Here is a 26,539-nt window from a genome sequence, read left to right as displayed (position 1 = left end):
ATAATCAGGTTGTCCCACGTGAGGCTCACAGTTAATCCCCATTTTACAGATGAGGTAACTGAGGCACAGAGAAGTTAAGTGACTTGCCCACAGTCACACAGCTGACAAGTGGCAGATCCGGGATTCAAACCCATGACCTCTGACTCCCAAGCTCGGGTTCTCTAGTACAGCGTCTGACACGTAGTAAACACTGAAATACCACAAAATGATACACAGGAAGGAGAAATGAGGTCCATGGAGACCAGCAACACAATAGGGAGAGAAAGGCAGAGAGGCAGCTCCTGAAACAGCAGAGGAAACAAAGATGAGAATCAGTCAGTCAACCATATTTTTTGAAAACTTACTGCGTGCAGAGCCCTGTTCTAAGCACTTGGGAGAATACAACACAACAATAGACACATTCCCTGCCCACCACAAGCCCTGCACAAGCATCTGTCCACCGTTACCTCAAACTCAACAGTTCCCAAACTGAATTTATCAATCCTCTTGAACAGCCTCCTCGAGTTTTCCCATTTTCATCGAAACTATCACCATTCTTCCCCATCCCTGAAGTCCCCCGAGGTGACGCCATTAAGTCTTTCGGTCCTCACGTTCCGTCGACTGCTGAATCCTGATGATTCCGCCTTCAAAACACTTCGGGAATCTGCCCTGTCCTCTCTACCCGACCGATCACCACCTTGTTTCGGGAACCGGTCGTATCACAGTTAGATTATTGGATAGGAATGTGGTATCAATCTTCCCGCCACCGGCTTCTCCCCACTTCAGTCCATCCTTCAAACTGCAGCCCAGATCATCCTCCCAAAGCATCATTCAACATTCAACAATAGACACATTCCTTGCCCACCACAAGCATATAGTCTAGCTGAGGAGATAGACATTAATATAAATAAAAATATAAAGAGAGGCCACAGGGAGAAGGGCAGGGAGCAGGTGAAACTGTGCATGGAGTAAAGCTATCACAACCAAGGGTTTGTTTTCACGGTGTTCTAAACGCCTGTCTTCATTCATCCAAGGTCATCGACAAGTCCAAGAGTTCCTCAGCAGGGGTGGGGTGGGGAGAATGATAGCTAAGCGTTTCTGAGTGGAGCTGAACAGACCTAAAATCATCACCCCGAAGTGAGTACGTACCACCCGACTCCCATGCAACATCTTTTCCCTCCGGAAGCTCCACTTCCATTGGCCCCAAGCTCCAAATACAAAATTAGACACTCTGGACCACTGTATCCAGAAAACGTGTATACCTCTGTTATACTGTACTCTCCCAAAAGCTTAGTGTACACAGTAAGCACTCCACAAATATAACTGATTGATTTGCAGAGACCACAGAAGAATGAACACCATAAAGGGAGAGAGGGAGAAGTTTCTGAAACTAGGGCATAACAAGGAATCCAGGTGTAAGTGGGAGGGCAAAGAGCCCGGGATGGATGAGGCTTGGAGGGAAGAAAGCTTAACTAGAACAAATCTCAAAGGGTTAAAAACTGAAAAGTGGATCGGTGGGGCGAAAGGAGAGGGTGCGCAGCTGGGAGAGCTCCCACAAACAGAGAATTGCAGGAAGCCAAACTGCCTTAGAAGGAAATAAGGGCAATACCACCTATTTTCAACTCTCAGCTGGCAATATTTTGAGAATCTACGAGAACCCCATATTTTAAAATACATTAAAAAGATTAGTTTATTTTTCTAAGCTTTATATGACATATGCACATACATCTGTTCAAAATAGGGATGTACGATGAATACTAGAATGATTTACAACTGTCTATGCAGTTCAATCTCAGGTCACTAGATTTAAACTTTACCTGGTACCTTCATAGAGGTCAGCAGAGGTGAGTTATGCTAGTGCAAGAATTCCACCCACTAATCTCCAGGAAATCATGGGTAGAAGATATCAGGAGGACAGTGGTAAAACCTCAACTTCCAGGAGGGTATAAAGTAAGGACTAGACTGTAAACTCATTTTGGGCAGATAATGTGTCTGCCAACACTGTGGTAACTGAACTCTCTCAAGCACTTAGTATAGTGCTCTGAAAATAGTAAGTGCTCAATAAATACCATCGATTAATTGAGGGAGCACTAAGGACAACAGAACCAAAACCGTGATAGAAATTGCTGGATTGACACAGACTTGCAATTAGAAACAAACAAGAAGCTACTCAAGTCCACACACATCCTTAAATGACAAGCTACATCATCTCTGTGAACTGGATGCAAATTTATTACCTTCACTGCACTGAAAAGGAAAACTGAAATACTGAAGGAAGTGATATAAAGGTCCGGCGACTTGGTTAAGGATCCACACTTCTCCGACGTCTCAGTTTTGTTTTTGCTGATTCCTCTTCCCCCTCACATACCTTTATGGAATGAGCGTCCCACTAAACTGTGTTTTGGGTCTTCTTTTCTTCTCATTCTACGTTTATTCTCTCGAGAAGCTCCTCCATTCACGGGGCAGCTTCAGCTACCACTTCTATGTGTGTGACTCCTCAATCCCCCCTAAGCCCTGATCTCTCCCCAATATTCGATCATGCATTTCCTCTGGCTTCTACAACACCTCCACTTGGCTGGCCCACCGTCACCTCAAACTCAACAGTTCCCAAACTGAACTTACCTACCTCTTGAACAGCCTCCTCCAAATTTTCCCATTTTCATCGAAACTATCACCATCCTTCCCCATCCCTGAAGTCCCCCGAGGTGACGCCATTAAGTCTTTCGGTCCTCACGTTCCGTCGACTGCTGAATCCTGATGATTCCGCCTTCAAAACACTTCGGGAATCTGCCCTGTCCTCTCTACCCGACCGATCACCACCTTGTTTCGGGAACCGGTCGTATCACAGTTAGATTATTGGATAGGAATGTGGTATCAATCTTCCCGCCACCGGCTTCTCCCCACTTCAGTCCATCCTTCAAACTGCAGCCCAGATCATCTTCCCACAGCATCATTCGACATGCAGTTTTCCACTCCTCAAAAAAACTCCAGGACACCCTACCGTTGGCTTCAAGACTGTCCACAATCACACATCTGCTCTCTTCCCCTGCTACCGACCAGATGTCCCTCATGGTTCTTCCCAAGTTCTCCCTCTAACTGTTCCCTGCTCTTCACTCACCTCCTCCTGACCCCTGGCTCTCACCATCCCCTCGGCTTGGAATTTCCTCTCCTCACAAATCCCCTAGTCCTCAGCCTTCCCCCATCTTTAAAGCCCCTCTACAACTCCACCATCTCCAACAAGTCCTATTTATTCCCAATACCCCAAGTTGAATCCATCCAACAGCCACCCCTAGCCCTTGCATTTTTATTTAAAAGCATCCTATATATAGGATAAATACCTTATTCAAGTATTCACTTATAGGATATATCCTATAGTATACTTATAGGATATATACATATTCAAGTATTTATTCATCCTAGAATATTCTACCTGATCCTTGTTCTTCCTACTACCACTGTTTGTAAAAAAATTTTTATGTATCTGTTCCCTATTTAAAAGGTTACTCCTTGTGGGCAGAGATCTTGTCTACTGACTACTGTACTTTCCCAAACACTTGGTACAGTGCCCTGAACTCAGCCGATGGTCGATAAATACCAGTCCAACTACAACATCGGCACTGTATCGATCCATACGACCGTCTCAAGCCACAGATTTACTGTAACCTGAAATCCAGTCTGAGCGCCAGCACCTTGCTCTTGGCTCCACAGGGGGTTGGGCAGGTCTATCACCCACGGAAGGACGAATATTTTTATCTTGATGGTGCATGAAGTATGCCTTGAGATCTTCAAACGAAAAGCACAATTTGACCAATCATCTGTTCCATGGTGGTATACCCTACTTACTTGTTCAAAGAGGTTTCAACCTACTAATACCGAATCCAACGGGCTGAGGAAGCCAAGGTCCCAGTTACAGAGTGTGACAGAGTGATCCTAAAATATTCCAGTTGGGATACGGGGCCCTTTAGCTTCAGAATTTGCGCGGGGACAGTGAATGAAGCTTGTGGGAATGATTGTCACGTCTTCGGGCCACCGAGTACTCCTCCCAGCACGCTCCGTTTCGCAGAGGAACTTTAGCCTAGAGTGTTGGCTTTGGATGGAAAATGGGCATCTAGGTCCCTCATGTTGTTCCTATTGCATAGTTTCAACACCTCCAAGGCCGGAAGCTTTGAGGCGGGTCATTAAATGTCTAGCAGATCTAAACATGAATCTTCTCATATCTAAAAACGCATTTATATCCCTAAGTCCGAGTGATTTTTGGAGGTATTTGGCCTAGTTAAGTTTCGGTCGTTTGAAAATTAAACTGTGTTTTATAACCACATTACCAGAGGTCACAAAGTCATTCTAGGACATTTAGGAAGGAACACTTAAAACAGGTTTAAACAACTCACTTTGAATTCGCCTACTCCTATAAAGCACAAGGTCTTGGGCTAGGGAGGAAGAAGATCATTCTCTGAGTCGAGCCTTTTGGATCCTTACTTCATTGCTTCTAAATTGGACGCCAGTGAAAGCACCACAGAGGATTATTTGAGAGGGGGGATAAAGGACTGGGTCCGCTTAGTATTGTATTCCCCCAAGCACTTACTACAGTGCTCTCTGCACAAAATAAGCGCTCAGCGAATACTACCGATTGACCGAAAGAGGGAAAAGAGGGTCTTACCCCCTTATCCTATGAGCTCCAGAGGTCGGGGACTTGTTTTGGCATTCACTTAATTGTTAGCTAATAAATATGAATGACACCATCTCTGAGATGGCAGAACCGGGCATGGCTATCTGGCCTAACACGGATTCGGGCACAACATTTTCTCGAGTTATGAATTAAAACTTCCCAACACAGGAGTGGGATTCCACTGACACAAACAATAGTTATCCTTAACACGGTAAATCACTGTGTTTCAAACTTGGGTTTCCGGGGTCTTTCCTTCCCCAGATCCATCCTGTCTCCAACTGGCCTTGGCTGGAGCCATTTCCCCCACCTCTTCCACTGGAAACGAAGGAGACTTTTGGACAGGTGCTATTACCCAGCGCTTAGTACATTGCCCGGTGCACAGTAAGCACTTAAACGCCATTAATATCATTATTCTCTAGAAGACGAATTAAGTCAACATCCACTGTCAATCCCCTCCCGGCCCCCAAAATGAGTTCAGAGGCAAGATACCCGTCGGAAGCACCGGATCGGACCATCGGCCCCCAACATTTTCCTGAATCATTTAACTAGGTACCAATAAGGGGTCGCGGTCAGGGGGGCAAAAATGTCCCTCCTTACCGGGCTGGAGCTCCCGGCCCCCCTTGGGGGGTGGAAAATCTCCCCCAGGTGAGACAGAGAGGGAACGTGGAGACTAACAGCCCAGTCAAGAAAGGGAGGGCATCAATCGGTGGCATTTACTGGACGCCGATCCCTTGCAGAGCACACCGTACCGGGCGCCGATCCCGTGCGACACACACCGCACCGGGCACTGACCCTGTGTAACGCACACCGTACCGGGCGTCGACCCTGGGCAGAGCACACCATACTGGACGCTGATCCTGGGCGCCGACCCTGGGGCAGCACACCATACCAGACGCCGACCCTGGGCACAGCACACCGTACTGGACGCCGACCCTGGGGACAGCACACCATACCGGACGCCGACCCTGGGCACAGCACACCGTACTGGACGCCGACCCAGTGCTGAGCACACCGTACTGGGCGCCAACCCTGGGAACGGCACACCGTGCCGGACGCCGATCCTGGGCAAAGCACACTGCACTAGGCGCCGATCCTGGGTAGAGCACACCGTACTAGGCGCCGACCCTGGGCATGGCACACTGTACTGGATGCCGACCCCGGGCACAGCACACCGTACTGGACGCCGACCCCGGGCACAGCACACCGTACTGGACGCCGACCCCGGGCACAGCACACCGTACTGGACGCCGACCCAGTGCTGAGCACACCGTACTGGGCGCCGACCCTGGGCACGGCACACTGTGCCGGACGCCGATCCTGGGCAAAGCACACCGTACTAGGCGCCGATCCTGGGCAGAGGACACCGTACTGGATGCCGACCCCGGGCAGGGCACACCGTACTGGACGCCGACCCCGGGCAGGGCACACTGTACTGGGTGCCGACTCCGGGCATAGCACAGCATACTGGACTCCGACCCTCGGCTGAGCACACCGTACTGGGCGCCGACCCTGGGCACGGCACACTGTGCCGGACGCCGATCCTGGGCAAAGCACACCGTACTAGGCGCCGATCCTGGGCAGAGGACACCGTACTGGACGCCGACCCCGGGCAGGGCACACCGTACGGGACGCCGACCCCGGGCAGGGCACACCGTACGGGACGCCGACCCCGGGCAGGGCACAGCGTACGGGACACCGACCCCGGGCAGGGCACAGCGTACGGGACGCCGACCCCGGGCAGGGCACAGCGTACGGGACGCCGACCCTGGGCAGGGCACAGCGTACGGGACGCCGACCCTGGGCAGGGCACAGCGTACTGGACACCGACCCTGGACAGGGCACAGCGTACTGGACACCGACCCTGGGCAGAGCACACCGTACTGGGTGCCGACTCCGGGCATAGCACAGCGTACTGGACGCCATCCCTGGGCATGGCACAGCGTACTGGGCGCCGTCTCCGGGCAGAGCACAGCGTACTGGGCGCCATCCCTGGGCATGGCACAGCGTACTGGACGCCGACCCTGGGCAGAGCTCACCGTACGGGACGCCGACCCCGGGCAGAGCACACCGTATGGGACGCCGACCCTGGGCAGGGCACAGCGTACTGGACGCCGACTCCGGGCAGGGCACAGCGTACTGGACGCCGACCCCGGGCAGGGCACAGCGTACTGGACGCCGACTCCGGGCAGGGCACAGCGTACTGGACGCCGACCCCGGGCAGGGCACAGCGTACTGGACGCCGACCCCGGGCAGGGCACAGCGTACTGGACGCCGACCCTGGGCAGGGCACAGCGTAGCGGGGGGGCCCAAGGGTCCGGGCGCGGAGGGTGTGCGGAGCGCGGCGTGTCCGTCTCCCCCGCGCCCCCCGGAGCCCCGGAGCGTAGCGGCCGCCCTTCCGTTGCCGGCCCGTCGTGGCTCGGCCTCCGCGGCCTCCGCGGCCTCCGCGGCCTCCGCTTTTACCGGCCAGTCCTCCGGCGCCGCCGCCTCCCTCGCCGCCGTGGCCCTTCCTCCGCTGCAGGACGAAGTAGGGGTTGGCCCGCTCGGTGATCCACAGCGCGTTGGCCAGCAGCACCTCCTCGGGGTTCAGCCACATGCTCCCGGGCCCCGCCGAGACGGCCGATCGATCGCCGGCCGGGAGATCGATCAGGAGCCGGGCGATCGATCGATCGGCAGCCCGGCCACCGATCAGCCGGGTGACTGACCGATCGGCAGCCGGGCGATCGATCAGTCGGGCGATGGATCGGCAGCCCGGCCACCCAAACCAGCCGGTCGACCGAGCGTCTGCGGCCCAGACCCCCTTCAGCCGGAGGCCCGGGGCGGGAGCCGGGGCGGGGCGCCCCCCCGCATCGTCCCCCCCCCCCGCTCCCCGGCGCCCCAAAGACGACCGCCGCCGCCGCCGCCGCCAGCAGGAGCCGGAGGACGAGGGAGCGGGAGGAAGGAGCCGGAGGAGGACGGAGGGGGCAGGCTGGGCGGGATGGAGATCCGGATCCGGGGCTGCGGAGGGAAGGGAACGGAACGGAACGGGGGGGCGGGGGGGGTCTCCGAGCCCCTCCCCCTCAGCCCTCCCGCCCGAGGATGGAAAGGGAGGTTGCGGTGGGGGCCCGGGGGGCTGCGGGAAGGCTGGCAGCGCGGGCCTCCCCCGCAGAGCCCTCCATCGCAGGCCGGGCGGGGACCGTCTCCCCAGGGCCCCGCCTCCCACCCGCAACCCACCCTTTCGAAAGATGAAGCCGCCGCCGCGCCTCCTCCGCCTCCCTCCCCCTCCCTCCCCCTCCTCACCCCCCACCTCCTCCTCCTGGTTCCTCCCTCCCTATTCTCCTCCTCCTCCTGCCTCCCTCCCCCTCCTCACCCCCCACCTCCTCCTCCTGGTTCCTCCCTCCCTATTCTCCTCCTCCTCCTGCCTCCCTCCTCATCCTCCTCCTCCCGCCTCCCTCCCTTCTCCTCCTCCTCCTCCTCCTCCTCCTGGTTCCTTCCCTCCCTCCTCATCCTCCTCTTCCTGCCTCCCTCCCTCCTCATCCTCCTCACTCCCTCCCTCCCCCTCATCCTCCTCACTCCCTCCCTCCCCCTCCTGCCTCCTTCCCTTCCTTCTCCTCCTCCTGCCTCCCTCCCTCCTCCTCCTCACTGCCTCCCTCCTCCTCCTCCCTGCCTCCCTCCTCCTCCTCCCTCCCTCCCTCCTTATCCTCCTCACTGCCTCCCTCCCTCCTTATCCTCCTCACTGCCTCCCTCCCTCCTTATCCTCCTCACTGCCTCCCTCCCTCCTTATCCTCCTCACTGCCTCCCTCCTCCTCCTCCCGTACTGTACCTTTTCAAACTAGGTTGACCTTTTTTTTTCTACCTAAGTCCTACGATTAGCCATAAGTGATCGCTGCTCTTCCATACAATAGAAAACAAAATAAATACTCAACACATTAGGTCTTTTCAAGTGGCCACCAGAGATTTAACGGATCTCATCGAGAGGTTTCGAGGCGCCCCATCAGCTCTCTCACCCCTACCTATCCTCAGTCCTCCCAACATAACCCAGCCCACAACACTTCACCCCTCTAATACCTACCTCCTCACGGTGACTTCCTCTCGTCTTTCACCATCGACCCCTGCACTCAAATCTCTTCGAGGAAGCCTACTCTTAAGACTTCTCTTAAGGTCACACCTTCTCCAAGAGGTCTTCCCCGAATACATCCTCTTTTCTCCAACTCCCTTTCCCTTCTGTGTCATATAGGCCCGTCTGACTCTGACCTGTGGACATTGGATAATCACCCCAACCCCACAGCGCTGATGTCCGTATCTTTAGATATTATAAATTTTTCATTCACATTAATGTCTAGACTGTAAGCTCATTATTGGCAGGGAACACGTCTGCTAATACTCTCGTACTCTCTCCAGTGCTTAGTACATTCATTCGGTTGTATTTATTGAGCACTTATTGGAGCACTGGACTAAGCACTTGGAAAGAACAATTCAACAACAGAGATAATCCCTGCCCACAACGGGACAGTGTACATAGGAAGCACTCAATGAATACCACTGATTGTTTCTCTGACTAATCTCTCCATTTTCCTTTTTTACTGCATTACCTATGCACTTCAGTCTGTACCCCAGAAACACTTGATCACTTATCCCACTCCTCCCCCGCCCCCCCGGCCCCAGCACAACTGAACCTATCCTGCCTAGAGGATCGAGCATGGGCCTGGGATTCAAAAGGACCCATTTTCTACTCCTGGCTCCACCATTTGACTGTTGTGACCATGGGCAAGTCACGTCATTTCTCTGGGCTTCAGTTACCTCATCTGTAAAATGGGGATTAAGACTGTGAGCCTCCCATGGGACAACCTGATTACTTTGTATTCCCCCCCCCCCAGCACTTAGAACAGTGCTCTGCACATAGTAAGTGCTAAACAAATACCAACATGAAACAAATACCATGTGGGACAGGGATTGCATCCAACCTGATTAACTTGTATCTACTCCAGCATCCCAGCTCTGCCACTTGTCAGCTGTGTGACTGTGGGCAAGTCACTTAACTTCTCTGGGCCTCAGTTCCCTCATCTGTAAAATGGGAATGAAGACTGTGAGCCTCACGTGGGACAACCTGATTACTTTGTATCCCCCCCCTCAGCGCTTAGAACAGTGCTCTGCACATAGTAAGCGCTAAAGAAATACCAACATTAAACAAATACCATGTGGGACAGGGATTGCATCCAACCTGATTAGCTTGTATCTACCCCAGCACTCAGTGGCTGGTGTATAAATAAGCGCTTCACAAATACCCTGATATACTCGGTCGCTTCCCCTTACCTGTAGTTTTTCCACATCAGTCACCCCAGCTGGACTGTAAACCTTTTGAGGGCAGAGATCGTGTCTACTTATTCCACCGCACTCTCCCCAGCACTTAGCACAGAGCTGTGCATCACCATCGGTGGTATTTGAGTGCTTTCTGTGTGCAGAGCACTGTACAAAGTGCTTGGGAGAGTCCACTATAACAGAGTTGGTTGATAGGTTCCCTGCCCACGTTGAGCAGTCTACACACATGTGCTTAATAAACACCACTGATTGGTGCTTTACCTCTAGAAGCAATTCAACTGCAAGTGATCAAAGCAATGAGGTGCCTCCCTAATGACCAAACATTCTCCCAAATCTCCTTGATTTTGCAGTCGTATTTCATTCACTCTTTCCCTTTCTTCACATCAGTGGATTTCTTTCTTAGACTGGCATTTTTGGTTCTGTCTAGGGTTATCCAGCTCTCACTAGTCACCCATAACCTCACCTCCATTCTCGAACTCGGAGCATAAAAAGGGGTTCTGTATGGATTTCTAGCTAAATCCCGGTGTTAGGGGAATCTTTTCGGGCACCTGGACTTCTAAGCCTGTGGCTTTCTTCCAACTCCGGACTGTACAAGCCTTCTGATGGGTGGCGGGAGCAGGGGGTGAAATCTGTGACCGTCTTCCCGAGGTAGAGATGGATTCTCAGTCCCTTTAAATGAAGAAGAAAAGCAGCACGGCCTAGGGGAAAGAGCACATACCTGGAAGTCAGAGGACCTGAGTTCTCATTCCGGCTCTGCCCCTTGCTTGCTGTGTGACCTTGGGCGAGTCGCTTAACTTTTCTCTGCCTTAGTTTCCTCAAATGTAAAATGAGAATTAAATACTGCTTCCTCCTACTTAGGCTGTGATCCCCACGTGGGACAGAGGCTGTGTCCAACCTGATTACCTTGATTCTACCCCAGTGTTTAGGATAGTCCTGGACCCTTAGGAAGCGCTTAAGTACAATCATAATAAGTATAACAATAATGAAGATATTATTTACTTGTTTTTTTTCCAAAAGTTTTACAAAAATTTTTACAAAATTGTCTCCCTTTACAAAATTGTCTATAGGATCAAGAACAAAAACAGGAAGTTAAATGTTCCTATTATCCAAAAGCTTTAAAATACCTAGAAAACATACTTAAAGGGCATATTAAAAAATTGTCAGTCTTAAAATGTTGCCCTTTGGGGAAGAGACAGAGAAGGCGGGCCCAACAGTCACAATGACAAATAGGATTTGGTGGTTTTTTTATAGTTGGGTTTTATTTTCTCACATTAGGGGATGATGATAGCCAAGTTTCCTATCATAGCTTTTCCTTTTTCCATCCTCTCTAATACCTGTCAGGCCCCTCTGAATCCTCTCAGGCTCTTCAACATTCCTACCTAGATTCATGAGGCTTCAGAAGTTCACAGATATCTCTATAGTGAGAAGTAGCGTGGCCCAGTGGAAAGAGCCCGGGCTTGGGAGTCAGAGGTCATGAGTTCGAATCCCAACTCTGCCACTTGTCAGCTGTGAGACTGTGGGCAAGTCACTTCACTTCTCTGGGCCTCAGTTCCCTCATCTGTAAAATGGGGATGAAGACTGTGAGCCTCTCGTGGGACAACCTGATGACCCTGTATCTCCCCCAGCGCTTAGAACAGTGCTCTGCACAGAGTAAGCGCTTAACAAATACCAATATTATTAGTAGGGGCAGAGAAAACAACCCCGGAGGAGAAAAATAATCTTACTCATTTTTCATTTTCTATATTCCATGTTTGATTTCCTACAGCAAACATACCACCCGGCCACGAGGAGGATACCCACGAGTCCTCACTTTCACCCTTCTCTTGCCCTGCTCTCTTCAGTCAATCCTCCTGCAGCAAATCCCAGTCCCCCTTCTCTCCATGGCCAGATTCCTTCCCCGGGGGCACTCAATCTGTGGTATTTATTGAGTGCCTATTGGGTGCTTTGCACTATATTAAGCACTCAGGAAAGTACAATACAACAGGGTTGGTAGATGCCCACACGGGGTTTACAGGCTACAGGGGAAGATAATCATTAAAATAGATTACAAACAGGGGAAGTAGAGTATAAGAATCCTTTCCTCTCCAGCCTCCTCTTCCTGGCTGCTTTTCATTCGGCTTCCACTCTAGCTCCTGCCCTTCCAGCAAATTAAGAATATGAATAGTAATAGGAAGAAGAAAACATTTACCCCACCCACAGCCCTACAGCACCTATGTACACATCCTCATGGTCTCCCACTTCCCTGATCTATAATTTATTTTAATGTTTGTCTTCCCCTCTAGAGTGGACAGGGATCCTGTCTATCAAATCTGTTGCACTTTCCCAAGCACTTTATACAGCGCTCTGCAAAATAACTGCTCAATAAATACCACTGATTGGTTGTGGTATTTGTTAGGATCTTACTACGTGCCAAGCACGGGAGTAGACACAGGATAATCGGATTAGGCCCAGTCCATGTCCCACAAGGATCTCACAGTCTAAAGTACAATGAGTACAGGTGTTTAGACCCCATTTTACAGATGAAGAAACTGAGGCCCAGAGAAGCTAAGTGACTTCCCCAAGGTCACACAGGTGGCAAGTGGCAAAGCCGGGTTTAGAATCCAAGTCTCCTATCTCCCAGTCCTGTGCTCTTTCTACTGAATCAGGCTGCTTCTCACTGCTTGGGAACCTTTTCCAAGTCAATCGGTCAATTCAGCTGCGACCTAGATGACTTTCGCTTTTTATACGTAGATGAGCCTGCAGTCAGTCAAGAGTATATTTATTGAGCCCCTACTGGGTTCAGAACACTTTACTATAAGCACTTAGGTGAGGTCAGCAGGGTTAGAAGACAAGATCCCTGTCCTCTAGAAGCAGGATTGTGGGGTAGAGACATAAAATAAATCAGAGAAAAGAGTCTCAAGAAAGGAAAAATGGAGATGTAAATAAGTATTACATAGTAGGGTAGGGTAAACCAAGACAACATTCCCTCACTAAATCCTTCAAAACTCAAAAAAGTCCAACCTTCCAGCAATAACATGCCAATATGCAAACATGCCTATAACAAACCAGCCATGGTACAGTTTCTTCATGAGAATAAGTGTTCAATAAATGCCATGGATTGATTGATTCAAAAATATAATCGTGATGATGGAGTCAATCAATCAATCCATGGTATTTATTGAGCACTTACCATGTGCAGAGCATTATTCTGTACTAAGTACTTGGAAGAGCATAATACAACAAAATTAGCAGTCTCATTCCCTGTGCATAATGAGCCTGCAGGCAAGAGGGGGAGACAGACATTATTATGAATAAATAATTAATCTATAATGTATAATTTAAAGATATGTACATAAGTGCTGTGGGGTTGGGGATGGGGCAAATATCAAATGCTCAAAGGTCACAGATCCAAGTGTATAGACAAAGCAGAAAGGAAAGCAAGCTGGAGAAACAAGGGCTTAGTAATAATAATAATTATTATTATAGTATTTGTTAGGCACTTACTATGTGCCAGGCACTTTACTAAGCGCTGGGGTGGATACCAGCAAATAGGGTTGGACACGGTCCCTGTCCCATATGGGGCTCAGAGTCTCAATCCTCATTTTACAGATGAGGTAATAGAGGTTCAGAAAAGCGAGGTGACTTGCCTGAGGTCATTCAGCAGACAAATGTCAGAGGTGGGATTAGAACCCATGGCTTTCTGACTCCCAAGCCTGTGCTCTATCCACTATGCCATGCTACTGCCTCAAGGGAAGGCCTCTTCAAGGACACGTGACCTTAGTTTTGAAGGTGGAGAGAGTGGTGGTCATTTGAGGAGGGAGTCGCCCATCAGGAACGACAGATCAGCCTGGAGAAGGAAGAACCAGCACAGAGGGATTCATAGGGAAGCAGCGTGGCTCAGTGGAAAGAGTCCGAGCTTGGGAGTCAGAGGTCATGGGTTCGAATCCTGACTCTGCCACTTGTCAGCTGGGTCACTGTGGGCAAGTCACTTCACTTCTCTGGGCCTCAGTTACCTCATCTGTAAAATGGGGATTAACTGTGACCCTCACGTGGGACAACCCGATGACCCTGAAACTACCCCAGCGCTTAGAACAGTGCTCTGCACATAGTAAGTGCTTAACAAATACCAACATTATTATTATTTTTTTCATGCTAGTGGCTTGTGCCATACCGCTCCCACTCTCTGGTCCCCACTAGTCACATTCCCGCTGGGGCTTGGCCTGCCCAACCACCTCTCTCCCCTCCACTGGCAGCTTCGGGACAGATGAGGTGGCTCCTTCATGAATCCGAGCTGCGTCCAGAAGCCTCAGCACAGGTTCGGGAAAGCCGGTGGCCCCGAGCTGGCAGGGAGGGACTGTGGAGATGAACTGAAGTGGCTAGAAACACCCATCTAGGGGTCAAGTAGGTTGTCCCGGGGTTGCCTCACCCCACAGAACTCCCTGGAAGTGAATTTCCCTCCTACTAACCAGGAGCTCGTTAGCGCTAGATGATAAACTTGTTATGGGCAGAGTAAGTATCTGCTTAAGAAGCAGCGTGGCTCAGTGGAAAGAGCACGGGCTTGGGAGTCAGAGGTCATGGGCTCGAATCCCGACTCTGCCACTTGTCAGCTGGGTCACTGTGGGCAAGTCACTTAACTTCTCTGTGCCTCAGTTACCTCATCTGTAAAATGGGGGCTAAAACTGTGAGCCCCATGTGGGACAACCTGATCACCCTGTATCTACCCCAGTGCTTAGAACATTGCTTTGCACATAGTAAGTGCTTAACAAACACACATTATTATTATTATTATTGTTATTATTAATCCTGGAGTACTGTAATAGTAATTAATAACAATTATGGTATTTGTTAAGCCAGGCGCTGCACTAGATGCTGGGGTGGATACAAGCAAATTGGGTTGGACACAGTCCCTGTGCCACGTAGGGCTTACAGTTTCGATCCCCATTTTCCAGATGAGGTAACTGAGGCCCAGAGAAGTGGAGTGACTTTCCCAAAGCCACGTGGCAGACAAGTGGTGGAGCCGGGATTAGAACCCATAACCTTCTGACTCCCAGGCCTAGTCCCTCTCTATCCACTACACCACACTGCTTCTATTGTTCTCGCCCCAACACTTATTCAATGCCCTTCGCATAGTAGGCACTCAATAAATACCACTGATTGATTGAGTGCTAGGAAATTAATATGGAACTGCTTTGCTAGGCCAATTTCTGCTTAGGTGCATTCGATTATTCCATTTTAAAGATACAGCAATAAATGGGAAGTGACACCCAGCCAGTGCGAGTGACTAGCATGAGACCATAAAAGTAAAAATATTTCTTTCAAATTCACTCTTCCTTACCTCACCAAAGTGCCACAGGGCCAGTCATCACTTTCCGCCGCCATGGGGCAAGCCAAAAATGTCCCCCGTGAAAGGCAAGGGAAATAATCACAATTAGAAGCTTGATAACTTTTAGCTGTTTTAGAGAATTTTCCAAGTGCCTTTTCATAGCGGGCTCTGATTTGCAGATTTGTTTTACATCTGATTAAGTAAACAACATATTTTCCTGAATTGGCATATTTATTCCAGTGAATAGTCAATGTTAAACTAACTTCATATTCCAACCCTGAAGCTGCAGGCTTTGGTGTCTTGAAGCTAATACATAGCAATATCCTCCTCAGCAACCTGGGGTCTCTTCTAGCGGTTGGAGAACTTCCTGCCTTGTGCTGGTTGCCTATAAACCTCTGCACGAAACAAAAACTTCTCACTCTAGGCTTCAAGGCTCTCCATCACCTTGCCCCCTCCTACCTCTCCTCCCTTCTCTCTTTCCACTGCCCACCCTACACTCTCCGCTCCTCTGCCGCCCACCTCCTCACCGTCCCCCGTTCTCGCGTATCCCTCCGTCAACCCCTGGGCCACCTTCTCCCGCGGTCCTGGAACGCCCTCCCTCCTCACCTCTGCCAAACTCATTCTCTTTCCCTCTTCAAAACCCCACTTAGAGCTCACCTCCTCCAAGAGGCCTTCCCAGACCGAGCTTCCCCTTTTCCCTCTGCTCCCCCTCTACCCCCCCTTCACCTCCCCTCAGCTAAGCCCTCTTTTCCCCCCTTTCCCTCTGCTCCTCCCCCTCTCCCTTCTCTTCCCCTCAGCACTGTGCTCATTTGCTCAATTGTATATATTTTCATTACCCTATTTATTTTGTTAATGAGATGTACATCCCCTTGATTCTATTTACTGCTATTGTTTTAATGAAATGTTCATCCCCTTGATTCTATTTATTGCTATTTTTTTGGTCCGTCTGTCCCCCCCGATTAGACTGTAAGCCCATCAATGGGCAGGGACTGTCTCTATCTGTTGCCGATTTGTACATTCCAAGGGCTTAGTACAGTGCTCTGCACATAGTAAGCGCTCAATAAATACTATTGAATGAATGAATGAATGAATGTGTTTAAAATGCTGAGCCTTTTCTTGAATGGAATAGTAGTAAAGATATGTAATTTCCTTTTTAAAAATAAAAATGTCTAAACTGGGGCCACCTGAAGAGCACAGCCAGTATTACAGAGGAATCTCAAATTTCCCTGACCCGCCTTTACTCCCCACACCCTTCATAGTTGTATTGAAGGCATATCTCCTTCAAGAGCCTTCCCTAAGCTCTCTTTTCCTCTTCTCCCACTCCCACCTGACTTGCTCCCTTTATTCATCCCCCCCTCAGCCCCACAACACTTTTGTACATACCTGATTCTTCCGCACTCCTGGGTTCCCTATCCACTTGAGTACTCACTCCCTTTCCCCCACCCCACTGTGCTTAAGTAGGCGGCTTTACATTTTATTATTTTTTCTTACCTGTAATTAATGTTAGTGTCTGTCCCCCTGACTGGATTGTAAACTCCTTGAGGACAGGCATCATGTTGACTAACTCCCTTGTACTCCTCAAAGTGCTGAGTGTAGTGCTCTGCAGAGTAAGTGCTCAATCAGTCATATTTACTGATTTTCCTTTGCCTCCCAACATAATTAAGTGGCCCTGACTTTCCTACCCAGAGCCTTAGTGATGGTGTAATGTGCAGATCATGGGTTTCCCAAAGCAATTGGATATTGGTCTTGCTCAACTCCTTTTTGCCAGCAAAAGTCACCAGGCAAAAATCCTAGTTATACACACGCATAATAATAAAAACGATAATGATAATAATAGGGGTATTTGTTAAGTGCTTACTATGTGCAGCCACTGTACTAAGTACTGGAGTGAATAAAGCAAATTGGGCTGGATACTGTCTCTGTCCCACATGGGGCTCACAGTCTTAATCTCCATTTTACAGATGAAGTGACTGAGGCACAGAGAAGTGAAGTGAGTTGCTCAAGGTTACACAGCAGGCAAGTGGCAGAGCCGGGATTAGACCCCAAGTCCTTCTGAATCCCAGGCCAGTACTCTATCCACTAGGCCAATCCCAGGGAACATGGTATTAGGCACATGGTCATTGACAATGAGGGAATTACATAGCTTGATCTTATAACAAGGCTAAAATATTCTATAGGGATTGTTCTGTCCAAGACTGACCATTTTGGAAAGGAATCAAATAGGAAAATCCAGAATCCTTTGAGTAGAGGAGCTTGAAATGAAAGACATTCAGTGATAAAACTACCTCTAGCAGAACAAAAGAAGGGATATCAAAGTCAGATCTCCGCTCTTTGTAAGAAAACCAGAGAGCTGGCTAGTGGCCTATCATTTCCATCAGCATGAAGGTTAGAAAAAAAGAAGATTAAAAAAAAAAGACCCACCAGTCACCACTATCAGCTCAATCTTCAAACATTTCTCTGCTGGAGTTTCGTTTTTAACGAAATGTAATTTTCTTTTATGTCATTTTATTTCCTCCATTAAAATAAACCGATATGCCTGTGAAAATTTGCTATCCCCAACGTTTTGATTTTCTGTCATTTGAAACAACAAAAGAATCAAAAAAGTTGAAAATGAATGACCTAAATTTGCACTAGTGACTGATTCCATCAATCAGATTGGAAGCCTCCCCTTGACTTAGCACGTAATAATGAAAATGCTTTTTGAAAAAAATCACTTCCCCTGAACACTCAACCGCATTTTACAGAAAGAGAGCAAATAATGCTAAGGCAAATTGAAAAATAAAAACAATAACCGCTGAATTTATGCTTCCCCTCTGACAGTGGCCTTTCTGATGGTAGAGTGCTGTCTTGAGAGAAGCAGCGTGGCTCAGTGGCACTTTTGTGTTACTGTTTCATCCTTCCTTATGTATCTGCCACTCATTACCTCGCCCTTCCCTCATGATTAGATTGTGAGTCCTCTGGGGGCCAAGGACCATATTTAATTTTCACCTGTTTTTTTTTCCCTGACCGCTTAGTACAGCCTCTGTACCAAGTGGGTGCTTAATAAATACCATTACTCCGACTGCATGCCCACAGAAATCAATGCCAACACCTAGAGCCTTCACTAGTCAGACTGGTCATTGGTTGCCTAGCAATTTGGCGAGGGTTGCGGAAAGTGGAACGGAAGTCCTAGGAACTGCAAGTTCTTTGTGGCAATCCAACCCTGCATTTCACGCTAACCCTAAATCAGAGCCTCGTTTTTCAGAACCATGAACCTGATAGTGAAAAGATGTGGGCCTTGCCTGCTTAAAATCTGAATTTTAAGAACAACTGTCAAGGACAAGTTGAATTACAAAGGAAGAGGGGTTTCTTTAGATATCTGTAGATGCCTGCTCTTGGCCACGTTGGCTGATCTCCCGGGGAGGTGGAATCCAGAAAAAAAAAAGCAGATACAAATGTCTACGCAGCTCCTGTGCCTCTCTCTTTTGGTGTGGGGCAGGGGCTGAGCTGCCTGAATCTATACAAAATCAAACTCTCCCCATGTCCTAATAATAATAATATTTATTAAACACTTACTATACGCCAGGCACTATACTAAATGCTGGGGTAGAGACAAGATCATTAGATTCAACACAGTCCCTGTCCTACACTGGGTTCAAAATCTAAATAGGAGGAAGAATAGATACTGAGTTCATATTTTACAGGGAAGGAAACCGAAGCATAGGAAAGTTAAGTGACTTGTCCTAGTCACACAGGTGAGTGGTGGAATCAGGATTAGAACTCGGGTCTTCTGACTCCCAGGCCTGTGCTCTTTCCACTAGGTGATACTGCCTTACTAAAATCATATCACCTCCAGGAAAGGAAGCCTTCTCTGACCATGCTCTCTTCTCCCTTTCCTATTTTCCTTCGATTAATCAATCAGTGGTATTTATTGAGTGCTTACTATGTGCAGAGCACTGTACTAAATGCCTGAGAAAGTACGCAATGGAATTAGCAGACATGCTACCTGCCCATAATGAGCTGCATCATCTGTACACCTGAGTCTCTCTCCTCCTAACCACTTAGATGCACACCCAGTAACATATATACCTACATTTTTACATTCTCTGGCTTCCTCCTACCTACAGTTTATTTTGATGGCTGCCTCTCTCACTAGACTGTAAACTCCTTGAGGGCAGTAATAGTGCCTATTCACCCTATTGCACAAGGACTCAATAAATACCATTTTTGATAAATATACTCAATAAATATCATTAGTTGATTGACTGTAGGACATAGAGGTTTGGGGGCTCTAATTCCTATTAGGGGCAAGAGGTGACTAAACCCAGAGTCAGGGATAGGGCAGAATAGGACTTCTGAGCCCCTCTGGGAAGATTGTGATTCCTACAAAATCTTGATATCCCTACCCAAGGGTGAGTAAGTTTATACCAGACACAAAAAGGCTAGGGGAGAGAAGTGGATTGCAAAGGCATCTGTGGTGAATGACTCAAGCAGTGGTCTTTGAGTGCTTACTTTGGGCAGAGAACTGTTCTAAGTGCTTGGGGAAATTCAACAGAGTTGGTAGACATAATTTTTGCCCTCAAGAAGTTTACAGTCTTATGAGGGGACAGAAGGAGACATTGGTCAGGGTTATTCAGGACTATCATTCTGTCGTGCTCATTTTCCTACCAGACTAAGAATGTCACTCCGAACTCATTTAATCTCCTCAGATAGAGCACTTAATAACAGTGCATGGCACATGGTATTATTAGACTAGGTCTCTATGCTGCTTGTTGGCAAATTTGAACAATTTGGGGATGTTTAGGCTATTTAAAAGACTCGGAGTAAAAACCACAGCCCTGAATTTCTAGACCGTTCTGGTTTAGTGGCACAATGGCACATCTGCAAGGAAGCCCAGAGACAACACCACTGATTGTCACAACTGTTAGGCTGCTTTGGCCTTCATAAACCAGGATGGGCTAATGAGATATACAATATGCTCTGTCTCTATTTTCACGAGCCTCTTGAGGGGGAGAAACTCAGAGTAATTGCAACCAGCAGATGCTTACATTTTCTTACCCCAGTGATGAAGGGGCTGTCAAGGATGTGGAAATAAGGGTCAGGGGCCAGGGGCAGTGCTCTCTTGGCTGGCCAAACAAAATTTATTCTATCTGCTCCTAGTAAGCGCTCAATAAATGCCATTGATTGATTGAGCAACTAGCTACAAGACTGAAAAAAGGTGCTTCTGAAATGCCTATTCTGTGCCTGCTTAAGGGGACAAGAAAAAGTGCGTTAGTGGGTTAAAACAGAAGCACCGGTGGTGGCCCCTCTCGCTGGGTGTCAGACAGGATGGGAGGAGGAGGAGGTACCAGAGAGGTGGCACCTGACAATGGCCCCTTTCACCTGGAAAAGGATATTGTGCGTGGAGGGAGGAGAGAGGACAAGAAAGGGAGGAGGGGTTAGTTATGATGGAGGAGGAAAGTGGGCATGTGCCAAGCAGCCTGAACTCTTCGCCTTCCCTCAATGCCGCAGTTGAGCTTGGGGTGCAAACCTGCCCCCCGCCCTTGCACCCCTCGTGTGGCAGGCACACCCTTCTCCAGGCATAGGCCTCCCTCCCAGACAAAGTGGCACCCATGCTGCTGGCCCCTCGGGCCTTCTCCCCTTCTCTGCCCTGGACAGCTTGGATCCCTGGGACCCAGTGATGTGCCTGGGGCCAAACGGGACAGCAAGTAAGCTCCTGGTGGGCAGGGAATGTGTCTGTTTACTGTTATATTGTACTCTCCCAAGCACTTAGTACACTGCTCTGCACTCAATAAGCGCTCAATAAATACCACTGAATGATTGAGTGAAAGGGGTCCTGCTGGTGCAGCACTGTTTGGCTGGAATGTGAGAATCGCCTTTACACAGGAGGAGGAGAAGAGAAGGAGGATGAGGACACCAAGACCCTCTTCCCCTCTCCTTCCTTCCCTCCAGCTCTCTACCTCCTCTGCTCTCCAGCCCCCCAACCCTCCCATCTTCACCACTCCAAGCCCCCCACCATACGACTGCTCCTCTGGGCCTACCATAGCCTGGTAAGTCAGGACTGGAGCCGGGCACTGGCAATGGGAGAAAGAGTGAATTTCATTAGCAGGTTGCCCTGTATTATCAGCAACACCTGACTATTTTTCCCTGCCCCTTGAGCCCAGCTCCCTCTCCCTCTCCCTCTCCAAGTTGATAAACCCGATTTGCCTTTAATTCTCCATATTTTGAGGCAGTCATTTCCTGTGTAGATTGAAAACTGAAAAAGCTTCAAGTCTGATGGGTCATGTAACTAAGTTCCTTCTAGGTCCAGGAAAGAGAAATTCATTTTTGGAAAGGAATCGCTTTGGAGGGTGTATTACCTCTCTCTGGGCAGGGGATGTGTCTACCAACTCTATTATACTGTACTCTCCCAAGTGCTGTGCATATGGCAAGAGCTCAGTAAATAACACTGAGTGATTACCAAGCAGTAAATGTTACTGAGCACCTGAGTATAGAGCACTAAACTAAATACTCTGTATAAACAAAGCATGATGCACTTAGAGCTTATAGTCTAAAGAGGAGTTTGCAGTGTGATGACTTTATTGATCAGGATTGTGCTGGCTTGAAGTGGATTCTAGTTAGCCTCCACCTACACTAAAGTATAGGTGCTGGTGCCTTGAGCCTTGGGAAGAAAGGTTTAGTGAGTGCCTTTGGGAATTTCTGCAATCGGTGGCATAAATTGAACATCTACTGTATGCAGAGTACAGCAGAATTAGTGGATAAGATCCCTGCCCTCAAGGCCCAGAGGAGTTAGAATACTTTTCATCCCCTTCAAGCAGTTGTTTTAGTCATCCGTCTTAGCCTGAGCCTATGAAATTGCTTTCAATCTAACCACAATCCATGTCAGTCAGTCAACAAGTCCTCTTGAGCCCCCACAGCGGTCTACACTTCTACAAAGGAGTTTACAATCCAAGCGGGGAAAATAGGGCAGAGATGCATGCAGTCTACATAAATATGTTCCTATAAATACACAAATTGCAAGCAAGAATGGAGGGAGGATAGGAGAAGCAGCATGGTTTAGTGGATAGAGCACAGGCCTAAGAGTTAGAAGGACCTGGCTTCTAATCCTTACTCATTCATTCATTCAATAGTATTTATTGAGTGCTTACTATGTGCAGAGCACTGTACTAAGCGCTTGGAATGAACAAGTCGGCAACAGATAGAGACAGTCCCTGCCGTTTGACGGGCTTACGGTCTAATCGGGGGAGACGGACAGACAAGAACAATGGCAATCAATAGAGTCGAGGGGAAGAACATCTCGTAAAAACAATGGCGACTAAATAGAATCGAGGAGATGTACATTTCATTAACAAAATAAATAGGGTAATGAAAATACATACAGTTGAGCGGACGAGTACAGTGCTGAGGGGATGGGAAGGGAGAGGGGGAGGAGCGGGGGTGGGGGGAAGAGGGTTAAGCTGCGGAGAGGTGAAGGGGGGGTGGTAGAGGGAGTAGAGGGAGAAGAGGAGCTCAGTCTGGGAAGGCCTCTTGGAGGAGGTGAGTTTTGTCTGCTGTGTGAGCTTGGGCAAGTAACTTAACTTCTCTGAGCCTCAGTTACCTAATCTGTAAAATGAGGATTGAGTGTGATCCCCATGTGGGACAGGTATTGTGTCCAACCTGAAAGAGTTGCATTTACCCCAGTGCTTAGAACAGTACGTGGCACATAGTATGTGCTTAACAAGTATCATTATTAAAATTTATTTATATTAAGGTCTGTCTCCCCCTCTAGACTGTAAGTTCACTGTGGGCAGGGGACACGTCTACCATTTCTGTTATCTTCTATTCTCCCAAGGGCTTAGTACCGTGCCCTGCACACAGCAAACACTCAATAAATATGATTAATTGATTGAATGCTTTTGGCCTCTTGACCAGCAGGCATAAAGTTCCAGGTTCCCTCTTCCCAAGCCAGGAGTATCCATTCTCTGCGGTTTGATTTCAGAACATGTTGCTAAGAGGTTTCCAGATGAAACGGAAAAAATAATTATGGCATCTGTTAAGCGCTTACTATGTGCCAAGCATTAATACCAAGGGTTTAATTGTTGCTGTGGAAAATGCCCCTTACATAATAATTACGGTGGCATTTATGAAAAGCTTACTTATGTGCTAAGCCCTGTGGTAGATATAAGATTATCAGATCAGCCACTGTACCTGGCCCAAATGGGGTTCACAATCTATTTTATCCCTAATTTACTGACGAGGACACGGAGGTTCAGAGAGGTTAAGTAACTTGCCCAAGATCAAACAGCAGGCCACTAAGAGAGCTAGAACCAGGACCTCCCTCCTCACATCCACCAAACTAGCTCTCTTCCAGCCTGGCTCAGTGGAAAGAGGCTTGGGAGTCGGAGGTCATGGGTTCAAATCCCGGCTCTGCCACTTGTCAGTTGTGTGACTGTGGGCAAGTCACTTAACTTCTCTGTGCCTCAGTTACCTCATCTGTAAAATGGGGATTAACTGTGAGCCTCATGTGGGACAACCTGATTACCCTGTATCTACCCCAGCGCTTAGAACAGTGCTCTGCACATAGTAAGCGCTTAACAAATACCAACATTATTACTGAGAGCTCACCTCCTCCAGGAGGCTGTCCCAGACTGAGGCCCCTTTTCCTCTGTTCCTCCTCCCCTCCATCACCCCTACTCCCTCCCTCTGCTCTACCCCCTCCCCTGCCCACAGCACTTGCGTATATTTGTACATATTTATTATTCTATTTATTTTATTAATGATTGTGTATATATATATCTATAATTCTATTTATCTATTTTGATGCTATTGATGCCAATCTACTTGTTTTGTTCTCTGTCTTTCCCTTCTAGACTGTGAGCCCGTTGTTGGGTAGGGATCGTCTCTATCTGTTGCTTAATTGTACTTTCTAAACGCTCAGTATAGTGCTCTGCAGAGTAAGCGTTCAAGAAATACGATTGAATGAATGAATGACCTGGGTCTTCTGACTCTCTGTCCCAACTCTTTGCATCAGCCTATGCACTGCATTTTGATTATTTTATGTAGAGTCCTGCTTTCACTGCTTTTATTACATATGTTCTATACAAGGTTTTCTTTTTACAGAACACTGTTGATTTGTTTACTCCTATTATATAGGCACTGTTGCATATGTCACTTTACTTTCCTACCCTAATGGAATGTGTCCTGAAGGATAAGCATTTCTGTGGTTCAATCTGTGAAGAAATAGAACCCCACTCACCTGTTCTGCTTCAAGAATCACGTCAAGATACTAAAAACCCTGCGGGATGCTGACAAATCCACAGCGGCTAATTTGTTAGACTTGTTTCATCTAGAAAAATCACTGGAGTCTTTTCGCCTCCTATGTTATTCCGAAAGACACGGCTAGGTTTCATTTCTAGAAGAGAGGGCACCTGTGGGGAACACTAGAGAAGAAAACAAGGTGGGCAGCTTAATCTGTGGAGTGAGTGGGTCACTGCACTTCTCTGCTGATGAAGCATCTTACTCTATTTGCACACTCAACTCTGCCGGTGGATCACATTAACTGCAGGACGTGTCCTTTGTGATGACCTTGTACCTGTTATTGCAGAAAGTAGAGCAAAAGTATGCCTGAAGTTGAGTAGCAAGGAGCATAGGAAAAGTCATTCACTAGACACCCCACCCTCACTCTTTTTTTAATGGTTTTTGTCAAGTGCTTTCTATGTACTAGTTACTGTACTAAGCACTGGGGTACATATAAATTAATCCGGTTGGACTCGCTTGGTAACTCTCAGAGGCCAGTTCTGGGAGGTGTGGGTCAGGACCGGGCTAGGTTTTGGGAGTCTGTTAAGCCTGCAGGATTTACTAGTTCATTCACTCATTCATTCAGTTGTATTTATTGAGCGCTAACTGTGTGCAGATCACTGTACTCAGTGCTTGGAGGCGTACAACAGAAAAATGAAAAGACATATTCCTTGCTCACAGTGAGTTTACGGTCTAGAGGTGGGGAGACAGACATTAATATAAATAAATTACAGATATGTACATAAGTGCTGTGGGGCTGGGAGAGGGGATGAACTAAGGGAACAAGTCAGGATAGCAGAAGGTAGTGGAAGAAGAGGAACTGCCAGAGACCATCTCTACTCTACAGACTCCAGATAAACCAGGTTTATTAGTGTCATCCAAAATGACACTGAGGTGCTGGTCTGAAGTGTAGCTGCAGGCTCAATTCCTTGAATTGTCAGGGGCCTTCTGGACTAGGGACAATTCAAGCAGTGTGGCCTAGTGGATAGAGCACAGGCCTAGGAGTCAGAAGGACCTGGGTGCTAATCTTGACTTTGCCACTTGTCTGCTTGGACAAGTCACTTCATTGTGCCTCAGTTACCTCATCTGTAAACTGGGGATTAAGACTGTGAGCCCAGTGTGGGACATGGACTTTTAGAATAACACCTGGCATATAGTAAGCACTTAACAAATGCCATTTAAAAAACAAACAAAAAAAGCATGATGTGCAGTAGCTGAGTGCAGCCGCCTCGTCCCAGGAGTGGTGACAATAAAATGAGATTGGGGCAGAAGCAGGTAGGGTCGAGATGGCAAGGAAAGAGAAATCAGTTCCTCCTTTTTCCCTCTCCCAAACCTGCCCCCTTCCTCCGCCTCCCCTTGCCTGTCCATTCATCCCTTGTGGTTCTGAGCTAGGATGGATTAACAATGCTCTGGAGCAACTGTCCTGGGCTCTGCATCTATAGGGATCCCGAGCAGAGCTCGAGCCATTAGTGTGGACCATGTAGGACCAGGTGTCTCCTGGGACATCCCTTACTTCTGCTGCATCACTTAGATTGTCTCCAGGCCAAGCAGAAGAGTGGGTTGTTTGGCTCAAAATCAATTAGGGGCGATGAGACAAAGTGAGGAATTCCCCTTCCTCAAAGCCCATCCCACCCTGCTCTCAGAGAGGCCCCCCAATCCAGCCTTGCTCCGACCCTCTTTTTCTGACTTTGGCCACAATCTGGGCAGAGTCATGATGACTCACTGTCCCAGGCTGACAGGCTCACGGATCCAGTGGCAGTAGAACAATAGCCTCCAGGGGCTGAGGAAAGGGGAAAAGCCTTCTTTCCCCTCCCCGCCCTCAGATAGGGTGGCTACTTATTCCCCAAAAGAGAGATACAAACTAGAAGAGGAAGCCGATGCTGCCATTGACAGACTAACCTCCTAACCCACTTGGAGTTCGGCACTTTCGTTTAGTCACTTTATCCAGAACTAATTCTATTTAGCAGGCAGAATCTGCTATAACCTCCAGTTCGTGATTACTGTAAATTCTCAGCTCTAATCTGTGGGCTGAGAATTCAGGC

The 26,539-nt window shown here is 48.4% G+C and overlaps 1 protein-coding gene across 3 annotated transcripts in view; it reads right to left on the bottom strand.

Moving 5' to 3' along the window:
• TBC1D9 (TBC1 domain family member 9) overlaps positions 1-7,455 on the bottom strand; it is a 94,247-nt gene extending 86,792 nt beyond the window's left edge. For 2 of the 3 annotated variants that reach the window (XM_029076493.2, XM_029076494.2), the window contains exon 1: positions 7,106-7,453. In XM_029076493.2, the coding sequence (XP_028932326.1) occupies positions 7,106-7,238 (133 nt within the window). In that variant the 5' untranslated portion in view covers positions 7,239-7,453. Of the gene's footprint in view, positions 1-7,105 lie in introns of all 3 variants that reach the window. The other variant, XM_039913819.1, reaches the window with a different exon arrangement.
• Positions 7,456-26,539: the final 19,084 nt, after the last annotated feature.

Source organism: Ornithorhynchus anatinus, chromosome 12 (assembly GCF_004115215.2).
Source record: "Ornithorhynchus anatinus isolate Pmale09 chromosome 12, mOrnAna1.pri.v4, whole genome shotgun sequence".
NCBI lineage: Eukaryota > Metazoa > Chordata > Mammalia > Monotremata > Ornithorhynchidae > Ornithorhynchus > Ornithorhynchus anatinus.
The sequence above is the reverse complement of the archived record's forward strand: the minus strand, read 5'-3'. Positions and strand labels throughout refer to the sequence as shown.